At 40.1% G+C, this 19,714-nt stretch overlaps 2 protein-coding genes across 2 annotated transcripts; one reads left to right on the top strand and one right to left on the bottom strand.

Annotated features, from left to right (window-relative positions):
- Positions 1–3,759: 3,759 nt before the first annotated feature.
- Positions 3,760–4,237, top strand: RB195_000729 (uncharacterized protein; the record flags this gene model as incomplete). Its single annotated transcript, XM_064197221.1, has 2 exons — positions 3,760–3,900; positions 4,136–4,237. 2 exons carry the CDS (start codon positions 3,760–3,762, stop codon positions 4,235–4,237), a joined length of 243 nt encoding a protein of 80 aa, XP_064053102.1.
- A 12,520-nt stretch (positions 4,238–16,757) lies between these two features.
- Positions 16,758–17,006, bottom strand: RB195_000728 (uncharacterized protein; the record flags this gene model as incomplete). The annotated part of the gene is made up of 1 exon (XM_064197220.1): positions 16,758–17,006. The coding sequence occupies one exon, from the start codon at positions 17,004–17,006 to the stop codon at positions 16,758–16,760; it is 249 nt and encodes an 82-aa protein (XP_064053101.1).
- Between the last annotated feature and the right edge of the window lie 2,708 nt (positions 17,007–19,714).

Here is a 19,714-nt window from a genome sequence, read left to right as displayed (position 1 = left end):
ATCAGTGACATAGTCTTATGTTTACAGTAGGTAAATACTATGGTGATTCTTCTTTGACGGCAATAAAGCAACGTGCAATGGCATCGGCATCGGATCGGCAATTTGCGTCACTGACCAACTAAAAACGGCAGTAAATTCTGAAAGATGTCAGAAGGTGAACAACAATCACACCAGAAGTACATGGAAATAAATTTGCTTCGATTCTATTCACTTGTAAATGGCTCAGTAGGGGAAAGAAGCGCGGAGGGATAGGTTCTCCATTCTCATTTGCATAGTAATTACGCAAGTACTTGTATAGTAATTAAAAATTATAGAAATGATTTTTGGCGCTGTTCTAATGTTTTGTGATGATGATTGATGTGTTTTCTTCGGAATATATGGAGGTTTTTTCAGCCGCAATTTTCTTTTTCCAATAATTTAATAGTTGCACATTTTCCATAAGATTAATTATTTTCTTCATCTATCGTACTTACGTATTAATAAGAATTGTGAGAAAAAAAACTCATAAAGCTGCTAGACTAGAAATTTATTAATGGATTATCTAATGAAATTTTCCAGAAAAATCCTTTGATGAAAGTACTGTAATGTAAAAAAAACTACTTGAAAAAAAAACTTTAAAAAAAAACTTACTGAGAAAAAAAAACCAGGTGTTCGAGAAAAAAAAAGTATAGAAGATACGATTCCTATTAATGGAAGGATAACTTCTGAGGAAGGGAGTAGATGATGTATACATTTATAATCCGTTTTTTAAATGCCTTTTCAAATGCTCGCTAATTCGAGAAGAAGATAAGAAAGAGGGTGTAAAATTTAATCAGTGTCATATGTTTACTGAGAGTGCAGATCCCAAGGACGAAGAAAAATTGCGTTACGTTCTGTCTACTCGCTTTGGAGCACGAATCGGGAAGAAGCTTTACGATGTAGAGTGCTTACAAGGTATATTCAGAATGATGCAGGAGCTCTGAACCCAAACCTGATTCCGTGAAAGAAGTTTGTTTCTGCATCTACGGAAAGGGTCAAGAGCGAAGCAGTTTGTGAAAAGCCATGAGAAGGTTACTTGCCTGGGGAAAGCATCTGCTTTATCAAAGTACTGTAGCGGCAATATGAAAGGATGTTCTCCACTTCTCAACACTGCCAGTGAAGTAGCGTTGTCGATGATTCAACCCCACCAATTTCGAGGGATCATTTCAACGTATAATTGTAGAAAAAACGCTACTCAGATCAGTATGGTTATTTCCAGAAGCAAAAAAAAGTCACTGAAATTGAAATAGCAAACTAAACTCGTTCAGAGGTTGGTGTACACGTTATCCTATCAAAGCTAGTAGTCTCCGTGGAGTTATCACGCTTCTGTTCAATCTAGAATACTTGTCATTTAGAGCCTCACCCTCAATCGTTCCATTTCGTTCTCCTATACCTTCGGCTACTACTTTTATTCGCATGCGTAGACGTGGTTGCAATGAACGTTTCAAAGATGTTATGTAACTCAAAGATGGCAGATCACGAAATGTCTGTGAAGATTCTTTCAGGTGGTTACGGGTGTGGCGCAGTCGGTAAGAGGTCCGGCCGTGACTGCAAGGGATCAGTGGTTCGAAACCCCACCGAGTGCCAACCAAGCCTTTCATCTCTTCAGGGTCGAAAAATTAGAACCAGCTTCGTCTTGGAGGATAAAAACACTGAAGAGGCCCATCGGCTGGCAACGCCATTTCATAGACGAGCTTGTGTTCATGAAACCTCAACGATTCCGAACCGTAGTCAGGAAAGCGTTGGCGCATTTCAAGCCATTAATTCACCAGAGACTTTATCCTTTGTCGTCTTTTATCCAGAAAAAACTGTTTTATCGCCCCTTCCCTCTCCCTCGACGAGTAAAATTGTAACCTCTTCGTCTGCGAGGACAGCCATACGCACTGCGCCTGGCAGCGAGCAGGGCAGACAACGTAAACAGCTTTTCGATTTCCTCGCAAACGCGATGCGTATGCCTGTTCCGGGATGTTATTAGGCCCCTCGTTGGGGAAAGTTGCGACAAGACCGTATACGATGATGTTTTTCTGGATAACTGGAGAGAATTGAGAGTGATTGCGCTCGTACTCTTGAGACGAGAAGGTCCTCCACCCGGTCTGGACGTTGTGGAAGATAAACGTGGCTGTAATGATTGCTGCGAACTTCGATCATTTTGATGTACTCAAGTCATCTGAACCATGCGAAGAATAAAATAATTTGAAATTTTTGAAAGGATCTGATAGTCAACGACATTCTTCGATGTGCAGTTCTCGGAATTCGAGAGAAGTGGGATCGATAAACTGGCTGAAAGATAGCTGAAGGTCTTGGATACAGATGGAGAACATATCATTGCTTGAAATTGGACTTTGTTGAATAAAAATCCATCCAGAAATCTCTCATTTGTAAGGAGTAACTTTTTTGCCAGACATTCGACGCACTGAATGAGCAAAAATATCAGAGTATGAATCTGAATGAATAATTGTTTGAAGTGTTAAAATGTCCTGAAGATTGGGGAAAATATGGATGAGGCCACTCAGAATATCTGCTGTCAAAATTCTGTGAACACGTACGTATGAGAATTTTACTGAAAAACTGCCTTCAACTGTTTGGTTGAGCGAAAAAAAAAACTAGACTGGAAAAGAAAAATTGGGTTAAGATGATGTCCTCCACACTTTTACAAGGGATATTAACAAAAAAAAAATAAAAGAAAGCTTATCACATCTTAAATTATTTCTCTACACCCATGTTTATCATTTATTGAATTGAATGTCCTACGACAGCACATCATATCTGGATTCCTGTACTCAATTAACGTCACGATTAAATTCCTGGCCATTGACGCAATTCATCTTCTGATAAGAACCAAAAAAAGAATCCAAAAAAATGTGTTATGTTCTTTAGTACATAGGAAATATCGTTGCAAAATCTAACAATTATCAATTGGATCTTTGGTCACGATCCATTTATTTTATTACATCGTTTTATTACATGGTTTTATTTCAGGAATAACTGCTCTTCCGTCGTTATCAGAATCTCCTTCGCCCTACGATAGCTCCAGGAATGGAATAAGAAGCTATCCTATGCTGCGTGTGAAGTTTTTTTTAAACCTGGAGTCCTAGCGCTAAAGGGTACCCAGTTCCCGAAAATCTTCAGAAGAATTTCGTAAAGTGCTCACGCTCGCATCAACAATGGTTTTTTTATTTGTTCTCTTCATTTTCCACATTCCTTTGCAAACCAGATAAAGTTTTTTCTTTCTCATCCTTCCCTTTGAAGTTTAACTTGGTCTTTTGACGATGGTCTTCGTCGTCTGTAAGTAGAGTCAAAGCGTTTTGATTTCAATCCGGAACCGTTAAAGGCATCACTCCACGAGTATGAGGTGTTCTGGCGCACTATTTTCTACAATGAGCTCGACAGGAGCACGCCAGCCTTGTGCCGCGCCGCATCTTCCGGGCCGTTTTTTACGGCAATTAGGAAGAAATGAACTGAATCACCCCCCTCTCCATAATATATTATCTCGTATACGAATACTCCACTTGAAATCCGTACCACCTTTGGGATTCGTTGGGTGATGCCTTTAAGGCTTACGAAACGAATTAGACACATTGAAAACAATAATGGGGCCAGGATGACAGCGTAGAGCAGCAAGAGCTACAGCGTGTGCAACCTAACAATGAATTGCGGCGGCCAACCGTTGACAGTGTTTTTTTTCCTTCCAGACAAGCCTAGTACTAATTTATCGAACTTGAAAGAAAGAAGAAAGGAAAGATGGAAAACTTGGCTGGCACTTGGACGCTTTCGAACCATCGATCGATCGTGCAGCCACCGCCAGACTTCTTGCCGACTGCGCTACATTCATCTTTGACGAACCATATCTTATCGAATAATGAAACAAGGAATTGGCATTGGGTAAGCCGGGCGAGTTGTTTATTCACCTCGTATCGCAGTTATCGTACAGCTGTAGCCGGACCCTCTACCGACCGCGTTGCACATGCCTACTAGTCTGTTTACTAGTGAATAAATACTATGAATAATAAATGATGGATATATATAGTAAATGATAGATTGTACTACTAAATTTTCTGAAAAGTAGAAGTGGAACTGATGGGTTCATCCATTAAAAACAGTGATGAAGTACTTTCAGGTGAGGAAAGAGTTAATTGCTGTTTCATCGACACCCACAACATCACTCATATGTTGTCGGCGGAAGTTTTTCCTAATTTTCGCAAGAAATCACCAGTCGTGACCAGATTTGACAACAATGACAACAAGAAGAATGGTATCAGATTGTGTTCGTGAAATTTTATATAAGGTTCAGAGATATCTCTGCATCTTAAATAAGGCTTTTTATTGGTATGGTCTAGTTGACTCAATTTTTCCTCACTAGGATGAACGCGAACCAGTCGTCATACGAAACCCGTTTTTTGGCATTGTGCCAAAAAAACCATGGATGGGTACCTAATCAGTTATATTGAGCTACCAGGAATAAGAAGAAAAATAAATAGCCACAAAAAATAAACAAAAAGATACGTTTTCTACTGGTGTGCCTGCGAGATTTTTTAATGGAACTTTTACTTGCCCGAGGTTTCATCTTCTTAGCCGTCCTCGAAGACCTGGGTAAAAGTTTACTGAAATAATCTCACGTTTATTCCGTCAAATCCCACACTACCCTGGGTCATTGTTCCAATATTCGTTCAAAGCACTAAAAACGGAAGCCGTATACGATGAAACTAGTCTTACGTAGTGTTCCACCGGATGTGCGGTCTCCGGTAGCACGCACATGTCGCCCCACTGTACCAACGGATGAATATTGCTGTGTAGGACCACTAGCGACGACATAACATTTAATCGATATATAGGCAGTTACAGAAAGCTCAAAACGACATGAAGCACAGTGCAGTGCTTAAGTAGCTGCGCTCGGAGCGGTGTGGTGGAGCGTAGGGCCGAGCAAGGACCCCTGCTACCACTGTTCATTGCTGTAGTTCGCGATTGTACCATTTCAATTCCAACCGCTATCTCAACCGCGCCACTTCGAGCGCAACCACTTACGCAACTACACAGTGCTTCATGTCGTTTTTTCTCGACTGCATACGTTACAGAGCGTTACAGACGACAAGTGCTCATTCGTTATCGGCAAGTATTCATTCTTATTACTCGTTGAAAGGATCTTTTCAAAGATCCATAACACCTCCAACGTCTTTCTTTCCAATATTTTTGTTAAGTGAGCCAGTATAACGCATTTGTGTTTGCAGGTAGAACCTGTGGTGTCTCGTAAACCAATAATGTATTGCAGATACATTGATGACTGTTGCATCATAACATCAACACAACCCGACATGGGTGAGTGTTTCTGAATATTCAACCAACACTCGCAGAACATAAAACACACCATAAATCTTACCCACATATCATACGTGCGGTGATTCGTAATGTGTTCAAAATCAGAAAGGCAGGAAAGAGAAGAACAGCTTCGCAGCCATTGGCACAAAATCGCATGTGAAAATGACCACACTGTGAATAACAATGTCCCTCTTTGCCTTCTCTTTATTTCTGACAGCTTCAGTGCCGCTGTTCGACGCAGCACTGTTTGAGTACAGCTCCAAAATGACCTGATCCTCCCAAATATCCCTAATGCGTACATCAACGGCCAGTTTACCGGAAACAGATTATACGAGAGATACTGTATCTGTGAAAGATGTGTTATTTGTCTGTATGCAGAAAAAAGAAACAAACGACTGTTTGCTACCGACTGCACGAATGGGGTGATATATGAGATTAAACGCTTGATATGCAATCCAACTTACATTGGGGAAACCGGAATCAGGACTCTTAGGGACAGGATTAAAAGGCATGGCAAAGAAACGGCGTGAAAGCTTTAGTTAATACCGCTTGGAAGGCATAGAACGGAAACTATTATGATGTGAAATGCGCTGCACCGGCTCACGAATCAGAAACATCGACTGGAAGACGTTGAAGAAGTTCTTGGTTTTTCAAAGGAAGTCTCCAATCAATAATATGAACGAATAATTGTAAGTAACGAATCTGTATCGTGCCATTTCTTCTGCTCTGTGATTTATAACTGCCTGACATTGGGTGTGTTGATCATATGTTATGTCGTCGCTGATGATCCTACACAGCAATACCCATTCGTTGGAACGCGGGGGGGGGGGGGGGGGGGGGAGCGACAAGCGCTTGTAATCAGCGCAAGCATCCGGTGGAACAATAAGTAAGACTATTTTCAATGTATATGGCTTCCATTTCAACTACCCTGAACAATTAGTCGAAACAATGACCCAGGATAGTGTATGACTTGAAGAAGTAAACGTGGTATTAATCCGATCAATCTCTATTTAGGCCTCTGAAGACGGCAAAAAGGCGGAAAGATCATTTTTTTTTTTTTTTTAAAACCTTTTTAAAATTTTTTAAAAAAAACATGGGGTGAAGTCGAAGATTCCAAGACATGAGAATATTTGAACTGTAAGAAAATGACTCCTTTACAGTTTTCAACGGAACACATTTTCTATCTTCGGAAAAACAAACGTTGTTATTGGCATAGCGAGAACTTCTAATTTATATCTGTGGTGGTGTAGCAAAAAATGATAACAACGGTGCTGTTGTTAGTTACGATCTGTTACGCGCTGTCTTAATATCTTCAAAGGATTTCCCAGTCGTCAGGCTTCTTGCACAGTCACAGATACGCAAACATGAGCAATTACGACAACTTTCTTCGTTAAAAAAAGGTTAAAGAACACAATTCTGGCGTAATGACAGAAAACAGAAATATGTACAACCTGGGAAGCGAAAATTCTAGAGTTTTCGCTACTAGTCCAAGATTTACAGAATTTCACAGCTGACTAGGTGTTTGTTGAGGAATGCGAGAAGTAAGTCAGCAGCAGTGTAAATGGACTCGCTGGCATTCTATGGCTCGTAGATTGAAGCGATGATTGAGGCGAGCGCATGCGGTGGTCTGCTCTCGTCTCGAAAAAACCATTAGCAGAAGGCAAAGTTCGCCGAGAACACGTCAAAGCTTATACGTTACGCCATCGCCATTTAGAACAAGCTCCCATTGGCGCTCATATAATTACGGAGGCTCGGGGAAGTAAGCGCGTACGCAATTACACAAAACGGTAGCGTTTTTCTTCTCCTCGCTAAAATATAGCATTCAAATATGCTCAACGGAAATATAGCTAATAAAAACGATTCGAAAAGGAAAATGAGCGTCTAACGATGAGAAATGCAAGTGGTGTTGAGAGCATGTGAAGTGTTTCTCTCATGAGAGGTTATTTTTCAATTATGTGAAAAGGTTTGGCTTCTAATCCTCTTTCCGCGTGCAGATGACTGAACAGAGGCCACTGAGAGAGCAAATCTGTTGAAAAAAGGCGAAGGCGAGGTCAGCACCATAAATGTCATGTCAGGAGAACAATTAGTAGCTGTTGAAGCTCCTATGTCTTCTATTTTTCCTATTTATTTTATTTTATCTTTTTTTATTTTAATAGGGATGCACAAGGATGAGGTTTCAACCTTTTATGAATAGTTCAAGGAAACAAAGAACATTCTTACTTAGAAAAAGTGGGAAAAAATAGTAGAGCAAAAATTTGTATTTTCTCGTTGTTGAGCAAGCAGCCCCATAAACTAGCCGAGGACCCAAAATAAATGGCACCTGAATGAAATCGGCTCGTCCGTCCCGAAAAGGGGCGGGACAGTGGTTCACATGGATTAACACCACGGTCTCCAGCCGAAAAGATATCGATATTCGGAATAGAAGAACCGGGGTTGAGTTGAATTAGTGGAACCAAACCAAGTTTTTCCTTTCCTTGCGGACTGCACGTGCGGTTATCGAACCGAAAAAGTTGTTTTGTTGTTAATTTACGTGCCTTCATGTATCATACATGGATTTGATAACGGTCTTACCTTACAGAAGAAAATTTTTGGCGAAAAAATTTCTCGGCTTTTAAAAAGACAAAATTAAATAAAAAATAAGAAACAAATTACAAAATTAAACAATAAATAAGAATAGGAAGTACTAAGCATAGTATGTAGTAATTATAATGTTCAATAAATAAGAAAAACAAGAAACATAGTAGTAATACATGCTGTAGAAATCACAGGCCGAATCACCTTTAGTCTCTCATTTCCTTTCATCTATACAGGCTATACCTTCCAATATTTTCAAGTATGTAAGTGTTCTTTATAAGAATATAAGTAAATGAGCGAAAGCCTTCAGCCATGGAATTGGATCCTGAATGGTGAAAATTGGCGCATTTCAGTAGAATAATGAGTGCGCTCATTAATGGATGCATAGGAAATTGTGTTTCTTGGCTGGCCAGGCTCACCACGTAGCTAAAACCACCTTATGGAGGACTTCACAGACGAGTCGAAGATCTTGGCGCACTGTTCCAATGAAATAATAAACTTTGTGCAATTTCTTGCTGTTAGCACGAATTCAAAATTCTATCCGGAAAAAAACTAACATGTGCACCTTACGATCGGATATCCTATGCAGTTTTCAGGGATTTAAATAATATATAGCGTAGGTTATTTTTGTTCGTTTTGATTTTTTTTGAAAATTTAATTATTGTTGTTTTGTTATTATTATTTTATTTTTATTCGCAGCCTTGAGAGAGTAGAAAGCTTACAAATAAGCAAAATCGTTTGATGATATTACGAAGCAAAAATTATTTCGTTTCGTACATGAAGCGTTTTCGTGGTCTCCTCGGGGGCAGTAGAGGAATGGCATTGAATAAGGATTAAGACGTTAACTACTCGTAGTCTGTATGATGATAAGTACAGAGTAATTTACAACATTTCATGGATTCATTTATTATTCACATTTCATGGACCTAAAGGTGGAATTTGGAACCGGTTTTTTTAAATTGCGCTAATTTGGAACGGCTATCTATACGTCACCACTTCGGCGGGTGGAACGAATTCGGTAAGAGGTCCTGCTCCGTCACTTTGCTAACTCTAACCTTTTGCCTATAGCAAAAGAAAATCCCCAGTAATTATTTAGTACCGGGATCAACTCTACAGCAGGAACAGTAGCAACTACAGCAAAAAAAACCCTACCAAAAGTATTACAAATAAAAGAAAACCAGCATAATCAATAACGGCAGTCTAGAACTAGGAACTTGACGGGACTAATAAAAATTCAGGACTTGTTTGAATTATAAGGATGATAAGGGCAGATAAAGAAGTGAAAAGAAGAAAAGACTTCTCTCTTTTCCTCCTGAACTTTCTTATTTTCGATTTTCCGCTAATACACCTATGTTGTTGTCTGTCCAAAAAAAAGGGGGCCAGTGTTCTGACGAGATAATCACAGGAATTTGCAAGCTTCCGCCTTACTCACATACCTCACATACTCACCAAGTGTTCAGCGTAGTTAATAGATGGCGCGACGGGGTTGGGAGGGAACGTATCGAGAAAAGCACACGAAGTGGACGCTGTAATGATGGACCAGAAGCAGGTAGCCGAGGTGTTTGTCGTCAGGATTAACGATAAGCAGCACCGGACTCAAGAAATTAGTGCCGGACAATGGAATCAAATGCAAACACGAACAGCTGAACCTGAACAGCCCAGAATATCAGCAATTTTTGGTTTGCGTGACTGTATGCATCTAAATAGGGACGAGTTTATACTACATGGTATTTCTGGGCGCAATTCTACACGAAACATTGACAGCTTCGCAGGAAAGCAGTCCAGCAATCAGTCCGCAAATCTAGGCTCCTTGGATTGACGCCAGAGTTTCAAAATGAGTCGTCTTTCGGTTTCGCAAAAACTCGCGCTATTTCTCGGACGGATTCCACGATTTGAGTGAGACATCCAAATCTTTAGCCTTTCCGATCATTCAACCATCTCTAAAACTCTTTTTAACTGAGGTGAGCACCTGGTATAGTAGCCAGATTTGGAGTCGAAAAACGGGATCAGAGACTTTTCTGTCCGGCTCCGTGAGACAACATTTTGGCCGGTTTTCGGATCAAATCGCCTATTTTAGTTTCAGAAGAGGTCAATTAACAATTCGCCCAGCTTATCCACTGTCAATACACCGTTTCGTTATGCTAAGGTCCGTCAAGGATAACTGAAACGCAATCGGTTGTTATTTAGAGCATCACTCTCAATCGGTCCATTTTGTTCTCCTATACCTTCGGCTCTTAATTTTATTCGCATACGTAGACGTGGTTGCAAACAAAGTTCTCAGAGATTTTACGTAACCTAAAGAGGGCACACCACGAAATGTTGGTGATGATTTCTCCTGGTGGGCCTGGGTGTAGCGCCGTCGGCAAGAGGGCTGACCGTGACTGCACACGACCAGTGGTTCGAAACCAAACTAGTGCCAACCAAGCCTTTCATCTCTCCATGGACGATGAATTAGAACCAGCCTTGTCTGGGAGAATACAAACATTGAATTGGCCCATCGGCTGGCCACTGCACACCATTTCTTACGCGAGAACCGAGAATCTTACATACCACGAAATTAGTGTGAGGATTTCTTCACAGGTGTAGCGCAGTCGGTAAGAGATCCAGCCGTGACTGTGCATGATTAGTGATTCGAACTGCCAACCGAGCCCTTCATCACTCCGGGACCAACAAATTGGTACTAGACTTGTCTAGGAAGATAAAAACACCGACCTGAACCATCGGCTAGCCCCTGCAAGTCATTGTAGGCATGACATGCGTCCGTAAACTTCAAACGATTCCGAATTGAGGTAAACACATTCCAAGCAAATCGATCAGTGCAGGACACTTTATCCTTATCATTTTTATTATCACATTATATCATATCATATCATTATATATTATTATTATTCATATCATTATATTATATCATCATATCATTATATATTATTATTATTTATATTATTTATTATTATTATTATTTATCCACTTTACAGTTCGTAAAGAATCGGTTCTTGCCTCAACCATATCCCCAAAATTAGCTCAGCTGTTACCTTCATTCGTCATTGTGAACCTTCTGCTTCTCCTTCTCTATGCCTGCTCCCTAATTCTGGCTCGGCACGCAACTATTCTTAACATGGACATAGAAGACATCCCTTCTGCGCATGGATTCCTGTGTTTGATAGTTTATTAGTTCTTCATTTGCATGGAGAACAGATCAGTGTTAAGAAGTTCATAAATATTCTTGCTAATCTCCCATCCACTCCGTAGGAAATAAATTTCTTGCGATGCCTTCAAGCACCATTTATCAATCAGTCCATGTCAGTCCATGAAAAATAGTTTCCAGGGATTCGGCTTGGAAAGGAGTGTTTTCCCTGTGCCCGAACTCATCGCAAAAAAAAAAAACTTCCTACCGAAAATTGCCAACAACGAACGATGCACGATGACATATAGCGTGTACAGCTGGTAGTTATCTTCGGGATAGAGAGCCTTCTATACATCTTCACTGAAAGCTTTGTTAGTAATTAGATCCCGCAGTCCCTTTTCCGACTTGTAGTCTAACAATACATTAAAACAGCCGATAATTTTGGGAAATCAAAATAGTTCACAAAATCTATGCTCTAATATTTATTTAAGTAGACAAATAAGGAAAGATCCTTGATAACATCTATTATTCCTAAATTTCATTTTCCTAATAGAAACGCAAAAATTTGAAAGGAATGTCTTGTGGATTCAATAGTATATCCCACATTTGCCAATTTTTCAAGTCACTTTCTTTATTTTTAGTTCAAAATTGCAATTAGAACTCCATTAGATTTGGTACCCAATGCGTTAATCAAGGTAACCAGAGGAAATGCTGCTGGTCTTTTCTTCCCTTTTGAAAAGTAGTTAAAGGCATCACCCCACGAATCTGAGGTGGTACGGATTTCAGGTGGAGTATTCGGATGGGAGACTACGGAGAGGGAGGTGATTCCGTCCATTTCTTGCTAATTGCCGTAAAAACTGGCCCGTAAGATACGGCTAGAGACTGCCTTTAAAAGTATGAGGTTCGTGATTCTAAAGTAGAAAGCAGAAGAAAAAACAGCAATCAAGCATTATCCACTTTCAATTATTCGAGCACTTTTCTGGCAGCAAAGCGAAGTGAAGCGTAGACAAAGAATTTTTATCGATGGACTGTTCTCTGCTCGTCTGTCTCTTCACGCAAAAAACACTAATTTTTGAAACAAATTTTAGTTTTTTCCTCTTCTTTGTTGACAGTAATCATTCACAGTAATGATTTGATGTTGCAAACTCTTCGAATCTCGTTATGAAATATTTGTCGAAAGTCATTCAAAGTAGAGGAAATTATTTAATTTAAATGATCTATTTTATTCTATTTTATTTACTTATTATTATTTTCTTTTTTTTTGAGTAATTTAACTTAATTTATTTAGAAAAAAACAAAAGAAATCGCTACGATATGTATGTTTTCTTCCGCGAGACAATTGTCAAGCTTTCCTCCAAATTTTACTCTTAGAAGAAAATTTCAGTAGATTTGTCGAAATCCAATCATTTGCAGTAGATTGCATTTAAAATTATGTACATATAGTTCAGGAAAGTCCAGTTACTAAAAAAAGAGTAATCTTTGAGGTTTTTCGATCTCCTTTCCTTTTGGTCAATGAAGGGCAGGATATTATTGATCGATAGTAATGCGTACTAATTATATTCTTTGTAGTAAAAGCAAACGTTTTGGGGGACAATAATTCTTCACCATTTCGGAAAAAAAATATTATTGCTGAAGAAAACTTTACTAACCACAATTCACATACTAATCAAGAGTAAATAAATAAATAAATAATAATGTAAATATAATACATGATACAGCAGCAGTAGATACAAGAACAGCAAGAATTCATTCGCCGATTAATCTTTTTTTTCTCAAAAGTTTTTGAAATCTATTATCCGTCACATCCAAAAAATAAATAAATAAAACAACGTTCTCGTGAAAAAAAAACCCGCCTTCACAACATATTTTGAAGTGAATAAGGGTCTTATAAGGTATTATTCTCACACTTTCAATCACAGCGTTCATTGCTGACGGTAACTATGTAGGTTTGCCCAGGTGGTCCCTAAACGGACACAGTAACTTCTCTTCCTGACACATGTCCTCGCTGCAGTTTTCTTAACGTGTTATCGCGGAGTTAACAGAAAGGATAATAAATTTCTGGACAAGATTTTTGTTTTTTACAAAAAAAAATTATGTAAGAATAAATTGATATAATTTTTTATGGTAAACCAAGAGTGAATGTTTTTGCTTTTATCTTGTCTTTTTTTCAGCTTACATGAAGACAAGAGACACCTTATTATTGTTAGCCATCTTTCGTAATTAATTTAATGAAATAAAAATAAATTCAGAATGCAAGAGCTTCAGAACTATACTTCAAATTGGAAGACACATTGATGAATTGTTAATTTATGAAGCTGAAAGGATGGCGGAAGACCTGTGACGTAAAATGCTGCAAAGCTATTCATCGTGAAGATGTATAGATGAATATCTTGAAGGGAAGCATCGGTTGCGTAAGCGACTTGTCATTGCATGGACCTGCTGCCAATACTCGTCGTTTCCATACGCGAAATATATAGATAGGAAGATTCATAGGTCGTAAAACATGGATGCACCCCTTTCCCGATTAAACTCTAACCACCTACAAATAGGAGTACTTAACTATGAGAGTATTTTCGCTCATTACTCGCGTTTTAATAAATAATTTGCTTATTCCTAATAAGAATTTGAAAAAAAGATGCAACGGCTTTCTAGAACCAACCACTGATCTGGTCGGAGCAAGAATTGGGAGAAATTCACCAACCTATGTATAAGCTGATGTCGAAGTAGCTACTTTATTGTGATGAATATTGAACGAATAATAGATCCTTCTAACACTCTGGAAGTGCTACGAAGAATAACGTAGACTAACAAAAAATTATTAGTTCATAAAAGATTCAAAGTAGAAACTGCTAATCTATAGTACTACTTCGCTACTAATATACCATGCAAGAATAATCCAGAATCCACGAATAAACTCTTCAAAAAAAAGTCTAAGCATCAATTCATTCACTAATGACAAAATCAGTACAAATCCTCTACATAGCAGTCGCCTTAGCAAGGTTTATTAAATTTCTTTCATTTGCCGCGTGTGGCCGCGTATACAAGTCTAATTGTTATCTGCACGTGGTGACATTGCTTTCACTAAACGCAATCAGGCATCTGGCTGTACGTCTTGGGAGTGTACGAGCTATATAACTCGCACTGTTATACGGCAGAAGTTTCCTATATATTGCAAGAAGGTGTTTTCGTTCAGCAGCCTGCCGTACCCCGGACGGGACGCAGAATTTTTGACAACAAACATCCGTCTCGCAACGTTGAACTGCCGAACACGGTCGAGTGAACTCCAACAAACCGCCCTATCCGGGCTTCTACGATATCATTGCGTGCCGTTAGCTGCGTTGCAAGGAACAGTCCTCAGAGATCGCACGTCGTTTTAGAGATCGTCATTATCTACTGCGGTAATGCTGATCAAAAGAAGACAGATGAACTCCAACAAACCGCTCTGTCCAGACTTCTGCGATATGCACACCATACTTAACTATGCACAGAACTTGCCCTGTTCGTGTTATTAGCGGTAGCAGATGTGAGAGATGTTCAGATATGATGTGCTAAATTCAATTCGGGATCCAACTCCTCGATCCAGTGCCTCTATTCGACCCCCACCCATCTGCGAGTTTACCTACACGCAATTCGCCCTAACATGATATACATACGAATCGGAGACATCAGCAGCACTCTGAACCGTGATGGAACAGCTCAAATGCATGCAAAAAAGCTGTTCAGATGAACGTTAGGCTACTTTTACCCGATGGCTTCTCATGACGAAGAATTTAACGCAGAGGTGGAAATGGAGTAAAACATCAGCATCTTACCCAGCTTACTGAAGTACGTAGGCTCAGAAAACCATTTTCACTTCTTTGGTTGCGTTACAAGGAAATAGGTCTGATGTTCTTCTCCAATTTGCCCTGAGAGTGTTCCCCTAGGACTCAAACTGAGAAGAACCTCCTGGTCGTATAAGAAAGTTCTCAACGGCGATAAAAGAAGATTTGAGGACACTTGGTGTTAACGGGCAGCTCGAGACATCACGTTCCACAGATTACGGAACAGCGATGGATGGATATATTCTATGCAAGCTCTAGCTGAAGGCTCGGATCTCGGATACGACGGCTGCGTTAAGCTGTAACATCCTTACGTCATTTAAGTGAGTAAGTAAGTAAGTAAAGTCATTGAACATACCATTGGTGATGTGTGAAGTAGCCGGCAGCAATTTTACTCAATTGTGAACTCAAATTCTGTGTTCTCTCATGTACTCGACTAAAATTGAGAGAAACCCAATTTGTCAATCCAATACCGCTTGATTTCTCTGAATTGCGCCATGAAAGAACTTCTGTTGGGCTTTTTTTTAATAATGCGAGCGTAAAAAGCTTCGGCCTCTGGCTGCAGCTATTCGTACCAAGCAATTTTCCTGTTCACTCAGCTGTGACTAGTGCTTTTGCTTACCAGTACACTTTCAGATCTACTAAGGGAACTTCAAAATTGTCGGATTTTTACAACATTACAGAGAATAAATCGCTGAATAGCTATGCAACTCAGCTCATCATGCACGTTTCGAACTGAAAATAGCTGGAATTGGCGCTCACGAGGACGGCTATCGACATGTATGCGAATAGGAAAATAACGGAAGCAGGACCCGGAGCGGATTTGCACGGGCTACTGAATGTGAGAAAAAGGAAATCGTTGGCTATTTCGTGTGAACATCCTCAAAAACGCATCCGCACAATCGTGAATTGAAAATTGAGAACTGAAATAAGATCCTGTGGCATTTTGTATACAAAAGTACATATGCAATAGTGCACTGAGCCGAATTAACTGCTCGATCGAAACCTCCATTTTGTCAACAGCAGCCGTCGAAAAGCCCTGCAGCATGGAATTGTCGAAAGTCTATGAGGTAACAGTTTCTGGATATGTAAGGAAAGCAGAAATCGATCGAAAAATTCGTTTCCAATGTTGGAGAGTGGCCTTTCTGATTGACTCTCACGAATGTTTTTGAAGTGTTCCAAAAAACTGCTTCTTGTAGGAAATAATTACAAATTTGAAAGCTTATTGCCGCAGACGATGGGAAAACAAAATCTGCTTTTAAAAACAAAACAGCAAACAACCGAATAGGTTGAGAGAATTGCAGGTGTAATTTTAATTGTAGGAAAAGCATTCTAAGAATTAATAGTCTTCCTCATAAACAAACTACGATTTAATGGATTGTATACTTGTATAGCGCATTTATACGCTACTACAACTACATCACCGTGATCTCGAACGGTAGCGGGCGCCAGTAATCTTCCATTGCCCGATCGCGTGCCAGAGTAGCCCATGGTTCCTCCTTCGCGTGGGACACGAGAGCACATATTTTCTTCAAGGACTTCGGAAAAATCGACCATCGGGTCGGCGGTCTCCATGCCTAATATCGCGGACCAGTCGCTCACGGCTCTGGTCCAACGGTTGTCATCAAAGCGCATCACGTGTCCGGCCCACCTTATTTACATTCCTTGGGGACGCGGCGGCGTCTCTAATCTTCGATCGCACGTAAGAGAACTTGAATCCCGTCCCTCACTTGCGTGAAACGGGATACTCCTACATCACTCTCTCAATTGCGCGTTCAATGACGCCACCCGTTTTCTCCTGCTGCGAAATGCCCAGGTTTCGAAGCATAGGTCAAAGCGGAAGTACGGTGGTGTTGAAGAGGAGCACGGAGCCGGGTGTTCCTGGTCTTCTCAGTACATCCTCGATGCTCTTACGCTCCCCAAGCCGCTCGCCTCCTCCTGCCCAGCTCGGGGGTCAGGTCGTTCATCATGTCAGTCCCGACCCAGATAAACGTAGCTGGTGCATCGGATATGTCTTCCGTTAGCGGAATGGGGCATCCGAGATCCATCCGTTCCGCATGAACATCGTCTTTTGTAGATTCAGCTGAAGACCGATGCATCCACATGTTTCGTCGAATTCGGTCAGCATCTCCCGTGTCGTCCCATTCCAACTTTCGCATTGCGTTCTCGAGGGTGGCTGTGAATATTTTGGGTGAAATTGTATCACCCTGTCGGACCCCTACTATACTACTATATTACATAATACTATAGAAATATTGGGTGGTGCGTGTAGTATAGCGGTTAGAGGTTCCGCTTCGTACACGATCGATCGGAGGTTCGAATCCCCCCAGTGCTCACCAAGCCTTTCATCCCTCCGGGGTGGATAAATTGGTACCAGACTTGTCTGGGAGGATAAAAACACTGACTTGACACATCGGCTAGCCACCGCAAGTCATTGTATAGGCCAGATACACGTTCGTAAACCTCAAACGAGTCTGAATTGAAGTGAACGTGGGGACGCATCCCAAGCGGATTGATTAACGCCAGAAACTTTATCCTTTTTTACTTTCATACAAATATCATAGCCTTGTACTTTGAATTAATTCATTCAAACTACACATATATGTGCTACAATTAATTTAGTTGTAAAAAAAGAACAAGATAGCCTGGTAAAATCTCCTCTACGTCATCTTCGGTGGATCTGCTTTTCGTTTCGAACACATGGTAGAGTTGTTCACTCCCTTTGCATCTGGAAATTCTTTTAAACGAGATATTTTCGATATTATCACAAAATAATATCGGTTCCACAATAATCTATGTTTTACACTATTTTATGTGTCAACAGAAAGGAACCTTGCAAAGTTGCAAGCACCGTATTCGAGCTGTAGTCTGCTCTTTCATGGTGTGCTGGAACGTATCGTGTATCGAAATTATCTGCGTGTATCGAAGTTGTCGTGCATTGAAAACCTCGAATTTTTAATAAAGATCAAATTTTCAAAAGTTTCGTCGAAAAATAATGTTTCACCAATGGCGTTGGTAATATAAGAGAACATAAAGTTGCAAACGTTAAATAAATCTCGAAAATCTTAATGATTTGGATTTAACATTATTTAATACAATTTAACAATCATTCTTAGATGGAAACATCTATGAAAATACTTTTTGAAAGCTATAAGCATGTTCAGTGGGTTCCAAGTACTGAACCAGATAAAATAAACCATAGAAACGTGGAATTTTAGTTAATTTCGTGCCTTTGTCTTTATTTTCAACAATTTCAGCTTTCAATCTCCTTCTAATTCTCACTTTTCAACAGCAGTTCCTAGTTCCTAATGAGAATTTTGATGAATAAAGAAAGTTCCCATTGAGTTCTTTCTGAAGTTGAGCATAGCACCTTTCAGAAGTCGTAAAAACAAAGATTTTATTTCTTTTAGATTTTTTCACGAAGTGTATATAATAGAAAAAGTAGGTAAAGGGTATGGCGTTAATCAATCTGCTCCATCAAGTTCACTTCAATTCAGAGTCGTTTGAGGTTTACGAAAGTGTAACTGGCCTAGAAAATAACTTACGGGGGCTAGCTGATGGATCGAGTCAGTGTTTTTATCCTCCCGGACAAATCTGGTACCAATTTATCGATCCAGGAAGAATGAAGGGCTTGGTGAGCACTACGGCGGATTCGAACCTCCGATCGAACGTGCAGACACAACGGAACCTCTTAAAGGCAGCATACCAAGAATCTGAGGTGGTGCGGATTTCAGGTGGAGTTTTCGTATACGGCATAGTAGATTATGGAGAGGGAGATGATTCCGTCCATTTCTTCCTAATTGCCGTAAACAACCCGGAAGATGCGCGCGTGCACAAGACTGGCGCGCTCCAATCGAAGTCCTTGTGGAAAATAGCGCTCCGGAACGCTCCAAGCCGTATCTTCCGGGCCGCTTTTTTACGGCAATTAGGAAGAATTGGACGGAATCACCTTTCTCTCTATAATCTACGATCCCGTATACGAATACTCCACCGAAAATCCGTACCACTCCAGATTCGTGGGGTGATGCCTTTAACGACTGCGCTACACCTCAGTATACAATATGTAGTATAATTCTACAGTTCCAAGCTCATGCTTTCGAATCGAAAACTTTTTTGTCATAGTTTCTAGTACTTCCCCAAGTAAAGCACGTGTGAAATCATTGGTACATGCATAATGCTTTTAGGAACGCATTGTAAAGTCTAGCTATGCGTGCTTCCTGCACCGCTGAAAACAAAAGTTCTGCAACGGTGTTACCTACGAATGGACAACAATTGTGAAATGCTTTCGGGAGGGTTAGGAAGCTAAGTCACAGTATCAAAAAGATTAATCGAAACTGTCACTTGAATGATAGTGAAATTAGACGCCTTTTCCGCTCCAAAAACCTTCGTATCTGTGCCAATCGATCGATAACCAGGAGCCGCCCTCAATTTGAACAATTCACTTGCTTCAGCAAATTTCCAACCACTTATACACTATATATTTTATTCGTAGTGTAGGCCTTGTTAAAAATGAGAGAGGAACGGCTCAGTTTCTATACACTGTAAAGGAAATAATAGCTACAGTACCAATATTAACTTTTTCGAAGCAGAAAAAACACTTTCTGGGTGAAATACACTTCTTCTTATGGATGTGATAAAATAAAAAAATGGAGTGGATTGGAAAACAAACAGTAATAACACGTTCCCTAATTTATTAGTTCGTTATCGCCAACCTTGAGACCAAAACTGCTTCACATGTACATCCATCTGCAGGAAACCATACCGTATCTGCTGATTTTGGCCCAGGCTCAGCAGATACGGTATGGTGGACGTGGCTCACCACGAATTTCATGATGATCTCCTGCGACAGTTGCTACTACTAGTGTCG

This window comes from Necator americanus, chromosome IV, assembly GCF_031761385.1.
Source record: "Necator americanus strain Aroian chromosome IV, whole genome shotgun sequence".
In the NCBI taxonomy this organism is placed as follows: domain Eukaryota; kingdom Metazoa; phylum Nematoda; class Chromadorea; order Rhabditida; family Ancylostomatidae; genus Necator; species Necator americanus.
The sequence above is the reverse complement of the archived record's forward strand: the minus strand, read 5'-3'. Positions and strand labels throughout refer to the sequence as shown.